General features: G+C 43.8%; 1 protein-coding gene across 2 annotated transcripts in view; it reads right to left on the reverse strand.

Moving 5' to 3' along the window:
- Positions 1-1,386: 1,386 nt before the first annotated feature.
- RBM28 (RNA binding motif protein 28) overlaps positions 1,387-11,265 on the reverse strand; it is a 38,441-nt gene continuing 28,562 nt past the window's right edge. The window contains exons 17-20 of one of the 2 annotated variants that reach the window (XM_017549493.2): positions 9,891-10,147; positions 8,148-8,247; positions 5,478-5,624; positions 1,387-1,480 (exon numbers count right to left, since the gene is read on the reverse strand). In XM_017549493.2, coding sequence (XP_017404982.1) covers positions 5,493-5,624; positions 8,148-8,247; positions 9,891-10,147 — 489 coding nt within the window. In that variant the 3' untranslated portion in view covers positions 1,387-1,480; positions 5,478-5,492. Of the gene's footprint in view, positions 1,481-5,035; positions 5,625-8,147; positions 8,248-9,890; positions 10,148-11,265 lie in introns of those variants that run through there. The other variant, XM_017549492.2, reaches the window with a different exon arrangement.

Below are 11,265 nucleotides of genomic sequence, written 5' to 3' on the forward strand. Positions count from 1 at the left end.
GAGTTCGAGACCAGCTTGGCCAACACTGGTGAAGCCCAGTCTCTACTAAAAATAAAAAAAATTAGTTGGGCATGGTGGTGCACAGCTGTAATCCCAGCTATTCCGGGGGCTGGGTAAGTAGAATCGCTTGAACCTGGGGGGCGGACTTGCAGTGAGCTGAGATCACACCACTGCATTCCAGCCCTGGGCAACAAAAACGAAACTCTGTCTCAAAAAAAAAAAAAAAAAGAAAGAAAGAAAGTTGCACACCAATCCTGTCATCTCATTATAAATAGCAGAGGAACAATGTTCTGGCCCCTCCCTCCATCTGAGATGCCAGGTTCTACAACAGGGTCTTCTCCACCATGGACCAGAATACAAGATAGCATTTTTTCTGCAGTAGCCTCCAAAGCAAAAACTTCATCAGAAGGACGCCATTGGAGTCTCTTTCAGTTGAAAAGTGCATGCACACAATGTAGTGTCAGATCCAAGGGAGAAGAAAAGGGGGAGGAGAACTGGGGAGACAGGTCGAGAATAAGGAGATGAAGGGACATTTGAGAATCTGATTCTTTTTTCTTGTAGAGATGGGGTCTTGCAACATTGCCCAGGCTAGTCTTGAACTCCTGGGCTCAAGTGATTCTCCCACTTTGACCTCCCAAAGGGCTGGGATTACAGGCATGAGCCACCATGCCAGGTCCAGGGAACCTGTTTCTTACAGCCAGGTCTCTTGCACATCCAGACTTCACCATCCAGGCCTGTGCATGCAGACTGGGAGTCCCTTGGGTAGCAGGGGGCAGGAATGGGATTGGCTTTGGCCATGAGGCAGATTAAGCAACATCTGAGGGGAGTTGCTAGTGGACTGAGGCCCAGACAGTGCAGGGGAGAGGGAGAAATGGGGTGGAAGAGTGAGAGGAATTGACATTTTTGGAGCAGTTACTATTGAGAGGAATGAGGCTAGGCAAGAAAGAAGAAAGAAAATATATAAAACAAGGACAGGCTGTTGAGCATCTCTTCAGCACGTGACCATCTGGTATGTCCTTTACCACCATTATCCTCAATAACCAGTCGCTAAGCACAGCCATGTACCAGCCCTGGGGCCGGGACTATGGGAGCTAGTTCTTACAAGGGCTCACGATCTACTTGGGAAGGCAAGACCTAAAGAAATGACAAGTAAGCTGCAATGGCATATGCTCTGTCGAATGAGAGGACAACAATCAGTAAGTGTGCCAGGTCTTAGAGGAAGGGACCACAATGCCCTGGGATGCTTGAGGTCCACAGGGACAGGCTAGGCCTTGAGCCAGAACTTGAGTGCTGGATGGCACTTGAGTGGAAAGGAGGGGCAGAGAGATTGTCCAGATTGGAATGGACAAGCCATAGCAGAAAGTACACAGACGGTACATTCAAGGCACTGTGAACAGCAGTTTATTATTTTTTCCTTCATGCTGTCTCCTGGGGTCCTTAGGAAATGACTCTGTTGTCCTTCACAAGTCCAGCTAGGCCCTGGAACAAATGGCCTTTAGAGAATTCAACAGTATTAAATTCCTACTACGAGTAAATCAATGTTGAGTGTTGTGGAGTATGTGGAAAAGTGCAAAAAAATAGTCCCTGCTTTAAGGACATGAAACAATTTTCCTTCTATCAAATGTCTAGGCAAGGAGAATGACACTGTAGCAGTGAAGTCTCACATCTGATAAAAGGCAGTGGGCTCTGGGCAGCGTGGACAAGTCTAAGAAACACTGGATTTGCCATTTATCAAGATGCTCCATTTGGGGGCAGTCCAAAAGGTCTTTCAGTGACTCAGCAGTTCTCTTCTCAGAATTGGTTCCCAGTTTGTGCCTTCCAATTTCCCAGAATATTCCTTTACCAGCACGAAAACTCACGTACAGCCAATGACGAGTTCAAAGTCAGATGCCAAAGTAATGACAGACTATACCAGTAACTCACCCCACGTCTGGCCACTGAATAAGCCATCACAGACTGCAAATAATCCTAGAAAGAGAGGTACCAATACAAGAATGAAAGAACCAAAACAAGGATGTGGATAACTTTTAAACTGGTCAGCCTTGGTTGGACAAAACGGACATCTGGAAATCTCAACTTGGCCTAAGAGAAACCTCATCCTGGCCCTTAAAGTGCCAATTAGAGCTGAGTTGAAAAGGAGTTGGGCATCACTGGAGACAAAATGAAAAACAGCATAGGCACCCACAGTGTGATGATGTGGTTATTTTCATGAAGGAGCAGTCTATGGAGAAGTACAGGAACTTTCAAAATTGCATGGGCAGAGCTGCTTCTTATATGACAGAACTGGCAGCTGCCTGTCACTTCACAGAGAGACACACGAATATGAAGCAGAGAACTGGCTGTGTGGGTCATCAGGTGAGCTTAAGACTGCAGATTCTGCGGAATCAGCACTCACTGTGACACATGTGATCCCCTGCCTCCTCAGACAACTGAAGGCTAAGTGCATAATGAGAAGGGCATCTCTGGAACCTTGACTTTTTGGGCTCCGAAGTTCTAGCTGGAAAACCTCTTTTCAAGACAAAAACATACCAAAGTACATTTCAAAGTATTTCGAAGAATTAATCACATGCCCTAACTTTATAACAGAGGAAGGCACGATCTCATTTTTGTGACAGGTGATGCATAATCCTTGCCACAGGTTACCTCCAGAAGAAGGAACTGTACAGCTAAACAGAGCAGATTCTTTGAAACTACAAACCAACCAACAAATAAATAAGGCAAAGAACAGCTGCACATCATCTTAAGATTCCATTTACAGGTCATCTCTCTAAGCCAGGCTATTATGTAATCAAGCAGGAAACTACTACTAAAATTTGATAGTTTCGAGTGGTGGCCTTGTCTTGGATGCTAACAAAACATTTGCTATTGTTTTTCAAATTAATAGAGATGGGGTCTCACTATGTTGGCCAGGCTGGTCTCAAACTCCTGACCTCAAGCAATCCTCCCACCTCCACCTCCCAAAGGGCTGTGATCATAGGTGTGAGACTCTGTGCCCCATCTGTTGTTTTTTAACCAAACGGTCTGTAACTCAACTCTCCCGTTAATTGAGAAAACTCCATTTCCTGACATATCAGACCCTAAAGTGAAGTAGAAGTGTGCAAAATTCTCACTGCACTAAAATTCCCAAGCTAAGGAGTCAATGGAGCTGACCAAATAGCCATGGTAAGGTGTTCCAAAGGGAGATCAGATATATGTAATCTGATTATTAAGAAAGGGAAGATTCAACCTCATATAAAGAACTCTACAACAGCTCTCCAAGCAAGTGAATGAGGTTTTTAACATACTGAGTCACTAAAGCTGTTAAAAGAAATATTTGGATCTAAGTGAATCTGGCAATGTTATTTGAATGAACACCAATTCTGATCTATCCTAAATGTTAAGATATATTTTTGAATAAGATATTTGTGTACTAGGAAAAAAAAGAGTGGTGAGCAGACAGAAAGTTGGCCAAAGGAAAATGGATCAACTGACTGGCAGGTTATAGCTATTCTGACACCCTTAATAAAGTCCCTTACTTACTCCACACTGTACAGACCAGCCTGAGAAAGACATGTTGCCAGGCTATTGCAAGAATGTTTGACAGCCCAAGTCATGCTGTCTCAAGGTGAACTTGGAGATAAGTCACCTGTCCTTATGATCTCTCCAAAAGGTTTAAAAATTTCTATGGCTTTTCCTTCATCCATCTCTAAACCAGCCAGAGGCTTTTCAGAGCATTCATGAGGTTTCCCCAAGATACTGCTATGAAATAACCAGGTCTCTAGCTCAGCAATGGTTCTGTCAAAGCATTATTTGTAACAGTCAACTAGACTAGGGAATCAAGAATTTTGGGCTATGCTCCCAACTTTTTCTCTTGCCTACTGAGTACCATTTCGTCCTTTCCTCCCTATTTTTTTAATTCAACAAATATTTATTCAATACCTACTATGTGCCCAGGTCATTACTAGGTGCTGTGTCTACAGGGGCAAACAAGAGGGATAAAGTCCCTCTCACAAAGCATACATTCTAACTGGAGAGAGATAATGATTTCAGACAGAGATTAGCGTTAGAAAGAAATAGGGAAGCAGGCCAGGCGTGGTGGCTCACGCCTGTAATCGCAGAACTTTGGAAGGCTGAGGTGGGCAGATCACGTGAGGTCAGGAGTTCAAGACCAGCCTGGCCAACATGGTGAAACCCCATCTCTGCTAAAAATACAAAATTTAACTGGGAGTGGTGGTGTCTGCCTGTAGTCCCGGTCACTTGGGAGGCTGAGGCAGGAGACTTGCCTGAACCTGGGAGGCTGCAATGAGCTGAGACAGCACCACTGCACTCCAGCCTGGGCAACAGAGTGAGACTCTGACTCAAAAAAAGAAGAAGAAACAGGGAAGCAGAATTTAGTAAGGGGGAAAGATAGAGGGGAGGGGAAGAAAAGCCCTACTTTAGATAGTCTGGGAAGAGCTCCAGGAGGAAGTGACAACTAGTGGATATCTGCGTGACAAGTAAAACATGCGAGGGAAAAGAGGGAAAAACTCTCCGGGCAAATGGAATGGACACAAAGGATCTGAGGTGGTCAAGAGTCAAGAGGTCAAAGGAAGGCCTGTGTAGCCAAAAGTAAATGAAGAGAGTGGATAAAAACAAGGAGAGGTGATAGGGCCAGGGAATCAAATGGTATAGGAAGACAAGATTTCAATCAAAGTGAGATGTCAAACCCCTGAAGTTTTTCAGTGGGTGTGAAACCATTTTAAGGGGCAGATTTAATGAGGATCAAGTGTCCTCATTAAGGAGGACTTAGAGAGCTGTGGGTATGATGAAAAAGGAGGTACTCTATGAGAGAAATGCAGGTCATCACTAACCAGACTAGTGTCTTTAGGCCACTGCAGACCGATTTCCAGTCAACTGGAAATCCCCTCATTTGACAAGCACATAAGTGCCGCTCTCTAACAGGCCCCACCCCCCCACTCTTTTCCGAGTGTCTCCACCTGCAGTGATTAGGTTAGAAAGCATTTCTTTCTGCTCTCAGTCAATTCCTGCAGTGTGTAAGAAAGACTACACAGCTGAATTAGGAATGTCAAGAATGTTCATAAATAATAAAGGAGTCACACATACTAGAAATGACATTCTGTCACTAAAAGCCACACAATATTTCACTTAGAGAATATGCTTAACAAAATATACATCTTAAAAATTCAGCACTCCAGAATGCTTTTTCAATTCTTTCCATTTGAGAAATAAAGAATAAAAATTGGTAATAATTATAGACACAGCTTCATACAATAATCTGGATAATATGCGAGAAGCATCATAATATTTTTCAGATATTTCTCTTTGTGGCTAACGAACCACACATCAAAGGATGGACCAAAGTTCAGATGTACACAGTCCAGGGCACCTCCCAGCACAGTAGCAGTGCCCTTGGGGATTTTCTCTCCCTCAGTAAAACACATGGGGGATGGGGAAGAGCCCAGGAGCATCACCAGAAAACACACAACTCAGCTTCTTACCAGCCCCTGGCATCATCAACTATCAAACCATTTGCTCCTCTTTGCAAGAGGTACTCCTTTAGAAGGTCCCAATAATTTCTGCTTATATTGTTCGACCAGCTGGTTGAAGCGGGTTTCCATCTTATTTCCCTTAGTTTTCCTAGATACCTATAAAAGAAAAGAAAAGAAACATAATATAATCGATTTCAGAGACTACGTATCACCTTACCCTCAGGCCAACCAAGAGAGAAGGTAACTAGTATGTACAGAGAACACGTCTACCAGGAAGGGGGGGCGGGGGTGTAACCCTTAGAGAAAAAGCCTCGGGCCAGGTGCAGTGGCTCACACCGGTAATCCCAGCACTTTGGGAGGACAAGGTGGGCGAATCACGAGGTCAGGAGATCAAGACCATCCTGGCTAACAAGGTGAAACCCCATCTCTACTAAAAATACAAAAAATTAGCCAGGTGTGGTGAAAAGCACCAGTAGTCCCAGCTACTTGGGAGGCTGAGGCAGGAGAATTGCTTGAACCTGGGAGGCAGAGGTTGCAGTGAGCCAAGATCGCGCCACTGCACTCCAGCCTGGGTGACAGAGCAAGACTCTGTCTCCAAAAAAAAAAAGGAATCATCCACTGGTAAGAAATTAGACCAAGAGTGCACAGGGAGCAGGGTCTGATTAACACACTGTGTTGGGGGTTCGGGGCCTTTCTCACTATAGCTCCCAAAGGTTTACTTTAGCCTCAAAGCAGACGAGCCAGCACAGAGTCTGGCCATTCTTGCTTGCCCATTCCCTATCCAAGAACACTGCTCATGAGATTTCAGAGATCTCTATAACATATGGTGTAGGTCAGAAACTTCCCAGACACAGATTTCTTGAGTAGGATGGGAAGCTAATGCTCCTTTTACCCTTAAAGGAAAAGAGACTAGGGAAGGGGAGAAGAAAGCTTGACTTTAAGTGTTCAAGAATGTAGGACCACCTAGTTTTCTACTAAAAGGAACTAGGGCTCCTTGGGTAAATGGCTTTTGTCAGGACTGGGGAAGCAGCACCTGAGCTGAGCCTGGGACATCCTGTACTAGAAAGCAAGGATACTACCAGACGAACAGGCCACATCAGAAAGACTCAGAAACCAACCTGCAGGGGCTTCTGCAAGCCTTAGACAGAGTTAAGAATAATGACAGTATTTGAAACACATCAAGTATATGAAAACTCAGGATTTCATAATAATAAAAAATGAGCCAGTATGGCAACAACTGATTACACTGAAAACAGAGTATACAGAGTAATACAGAGAGAGAAAACAATCATTTATCCTGTCTTTCCTACACAAATGATATTTTGTGGTATCCAAATAATTGACAAGGGAAGATTTTTCTTTCTAGAACCCCATTTAAAAATGGAAAAGGACAGAAGTTTTAGAAATCAGCATTCTGTAACCCATAATGAAATAATGGATCTGGTAACACTAATCAATAATTGCTAAGCCATTAGGTGAAAGGCTAACTGGGGACTTCATCAATGGAAGGATAAGGCAGATAATGCTCAAATCTACTGCTCAATCTCAGTATCACTAAAAATGGGAACCAGTAGTATGTGCCTCAGGTGATGCAAGGAAACACACACACCACCTATGAAATACTCTTGTCAAGAAAACTGAACCTGAGGCCGGGCACAGTGGCTCATGCCTGTAATCCCAGCACTTTGGGAGGCTGAGGCAGGTGGATCACCTAAGGTCAAGAGTTCAAGACCGGCCTGGCTAACATGGTAAAATCCCTCTCTACTGAAAATACAAAATTAGCTGGGCATGGTTGCACATGCCTGTAATCCCAGCTACTCAGTAGGTTACTCTGGGAGGCGGAGGTTGTGGTGAGCCGAGATTGTGCCATTGCACTCCAGCCTGGGCAACAAAAGCAAAACTCCATCTCAAGGGAAAAAAAAAAAAAAGAAAAGAAAACTAAACTCGATCAAGCCATCAGACTGAACTACCAGTTTACAGGTAATATGGGTGTCACAGAAACTAGTTAAATGACACCACAAGGAAGCAAATCCAAAATGTAACACAAATGACCTGGTTTCTCCAATAAATGAACAGCATGGAAAAATGGGCCATAAGGGAGAATGGATATTATAGAAGAAAAAGTGATTTAAGAAATTAAAAACCCAAGTGTCATGTGGGACTTTGGACCCCAACTCATACTAACCAAGTATAAAAATATTCTTCAGGCAGTTGGGGAAATTTTAATATGACTTTAATATATCATTTGTGTAGCAGATGATATTAAGGGCTTCTCATTAGTTTCATTAGATATTATAATGGCATAAGGTGTGTGTGTTTAAGGCCTGAGCAGTTAGAGGTGCACTCTCAGGTTTTTCTGAGTAATATGTTTCATTTTCATATGAGACACATTTACATGTGAAATGGGCTTTGCTTTAATATCCTCTAGTGGGGAAAGCATATTATGGGAAATATGTAAAACAAGGAGACTGCTGAAACAGCAAAACAGATACATGGAGGTTCATTTTACTTTTTCCTCTCCACTTTTATGACTGTGTATATCAACATTCTCTAAAAAGCTACAGTACTACACAGAAGTCTTTTTTTTTTTTTCTTTTTTGCTCAATTAACCAAGGTAAAACATGGCTATAACCTGGCAGAACCATGCCGTACCAAAGCTGTATGTCCTGCAGAACTCACCTGCTTGGAAGATAACTGCTGTTTCTCCTGTTTCCACTGGCTTATCTGGGGCTTTGGCTTTTTGGGATGGACGGGCTTCACTTTGCCTTTGTCCCGCAACCTGAAATAACATGGCTGAGTGTCACCTTGAGTCCTTCTTCTAACTGGCACTCCTAGGTTCTCTGAGCTCAAGAAGAACAAGTGAGTTCAAGAGAACAGTGTGTCCTCTTTGCACACTGGCCCTTCCCAAGCCCATGATAAGTTAGGTCATTCTAAAAAGGGATACTGCAACAGACCCTCTGAAGGTTCAATATTTGCATACTTGTTTTTGTGGGTATTTTTGTTTTTGTTTTGGCTTAAAACCTCATGGAGGCCAAGCATGGTGATTCATGCCATGATCTCAGTACTTTGGGAGGTACAGGTGAGAGGACTGCTTGATGCCAGGAGTTTGAGACAAGCCCAGGCAACATAGCAACCCCAGTCTCTACTAAGATACAATAAAGGGCCGGGCGCGGTGGCTCAAGCCTGTAATCCCAGCACTTTGGGAGGCCAAGGCGGGTGGATCACGAGGTCGAGAGATCGAGACCATCCTGGTCAACATGGTGAAACCCCGTCTCTACTAAAACTACAAAAAATTAGCTGGGCATGGTGGCACGTGCCTGTAATTCCAGCTACTCAGGAGGCTGAGGCAGGAGAATTGCCTGAACCCAGGAGGCAGAGGTTGCGGTGAGCCGAGATCGCGCCATTGCACTCCAGCCTGGGTAACAAGAGCGAAACTCTGTCTCAAAAAAAAAAAGATACAATAAAAAAAGTCCCAGCTACTAAGGAGGCTGAGGGAGGTGGACAGCTTGAGTCCAAGAGTTTGTGGTTACAGTGCACTATGACCATGTCACTGCACTCTAGCCTGGGCAACAGAGCAGGACCCTGTGACACAGTTCGAATCTGTGTCCTTGCCCATATCTCATGTTAAATTGTAATCCCCAGCGTTGGAGGCTGGGCCTGGTGGGAGGTGACTGGATCACGGGGATGACTCCAGGAATGGTTTAGCACCATCCCCTCAGTGCTGTTCTCATGACAGTGAAAAGGTTATCAGAAGATCTGGTTGTTTAAAAGTGGTGGCACCTCCCACGCTCCTTCGCCTTGCTCCGGGCCATGTGAAGTGCTGGCTCCCACTACGCCTTCCACTATGATTGTTAAGTTTCCTGAGGCCTCCCTAGAAGATGAGCAGCATGCTGTCATGCTTTCTGTACAGCCTGTGGAACCATGAGCCAATTAAGCCTCTTTTCTTTATAAATTAACCACTCTCAGGTGTTTCTTTATAGCAGTAGAAGAACTGAATAATACACGGTCTCTAAAAATAAATAAATAAAACCCTACAGCTATCTCAAAAGCCTTCGTTGATTTAACAAACATTTTGTAAAGATTTACTTTTGTACAGCACTAATCCGCTGCCCCAAATAGAAACTACAACTGAACCTCAAGTATGCGGCCTCAGCCGGCAGAGATGGCCATCTGGACAAAAGGAAGCTCTTCAAAAGGAAAAAAGGGGCACAAAAGCCTGCCCTAGGAGGCCCCTCTGCCATTAAACTAAGAGTGACATCTCTGACGGTTTTGAAGACCCACATGTTAACCCTGTATGTGGGAATGCATACACCAAGCATCCCTTTCAGCCAAACAAATGCCACAAAAGAAAAAGAACTCAGCAAAAACAAACCCACTTAGAAGCCACCCTTTGTTCTATGCCGCCGCCCTCCTGCATCTCACCTGATTTTGGGTCCTCGGTGTGAGGGGAGAGCCAGGACCTTTCTTCTCCTCTTTCCATCAGGCAGCTCCACCTGCTCCACTTCAGCCTTGGTCTGGAAGCCGGTCCATGAGGTAGAGCCTGCCTTCCTCTTTTGCTCTGGGGGCGCCTTGCTTTGTTCCTCTGTGTGGTGGTGAGCTGCCTTCTGTTGCTGGTCTTTTGCAGGCTCTGGTTGCCCGTTCTGAGGCTTAACAGTTGCAGGCTTGGATCTCATTTTTTGCTGCATAAAACAAGAAAATGCCATCTGGTTTCTGGATGAGCTTTCTTTGCTGCAAATACTCAGCAGAAGAGGGGCTTTATGTGAGTTAGATGAAAGAAGAGGAATTCTTCCCCTACGCAGTTGGAGACTCAAGGAAAGTGAATACATGTAGTTCACAAGCCCTGCCATAGTCACAGATGGTTACTAGGTGGGGGGCACAAAATAACCATTTCCCCTTCCCATAACACAGAAATAAGGGAGCGTGCATGCCCATGATTCAAAGCCAGTAGGAAGGACAATTATCAAAGGTGTAACCTATGTAGAAGGAGAATGCAAGAGAGACAACAACAGAAGAGATACTGAAGTAATAAGCGCTGAGAATTTTTCAAAACTAATGACAGTCACTAAACCACAGATCTAGGAACTCAGAGAAGACCAAATAAGATAAATACTAACCAATCTACAACTAGTAATATCACAGACCAACTGCAGAAAATCAAAGATAAAATCTTGAAAGAAGCCAGACAGGGGAAAAATTTTACCCATAGAGGAACAAGGATGAGATTACATCAAATCTCTCTCTCTTTTGTTTTTAATAGGCAGCCTCCCAAACCAGGGTAGGTTCAGAGAGATTCCACAGACTTCTCTTCAGAAACCATGTAAGCAAGAAGGGAGTGAAGTGAGATATTTAATATTTAAAGTTTTAAAAGAAAAAAAAAAAGTCACCAACCTACAATCTGTATCCAATAAACTTACCTTTCAAAGGTGAAGGAAAAGACTTACTCAGACAAACAAAAATTGAGGGAATTTGTTACCAGTAGACTTGTCTTACAAGAAATACTAAATAAATTTCTTCAGAGAGAAGAAAAATGACATAGGTCAGAAACTTGGATTGTTATCAAGAAAGGAAGAACAATAGGAATGGAATAAATGAAGTGAAGACAACAAGGAAAAGATGCTGTGGGCAGGAAGGCATAGAGGATGTTACAGATGTATTTGCACTGAAGTGGAAGAAACAGAAGATTCAAGTAAATTAATGTAATGATAAGTGTGTATTGTTCTTCCCTTTCACTTTAGAAATCCAGAGAGGTGGCCGGGCGCGGTGGCTCAAGCCTGTAATCCCAGCACTTTGGGAGGCC

Source organism: Cebus imitator, unplaced genomic scaffold (assembly GCF_001604975.1).
Source record: "Cebus imitator isolate Cc_AM_T3 unplaced genomic scaffold, Cebus_imitator-1.0 Scaffold219, whole genome shotgun sequence".
In the NCBI taxonomy this organism is placed as follows: Eukaryota; Metazoa; Chordata; class Mammalia; order Primates; family Cebidae; genus Cebus; species Cebus imitator.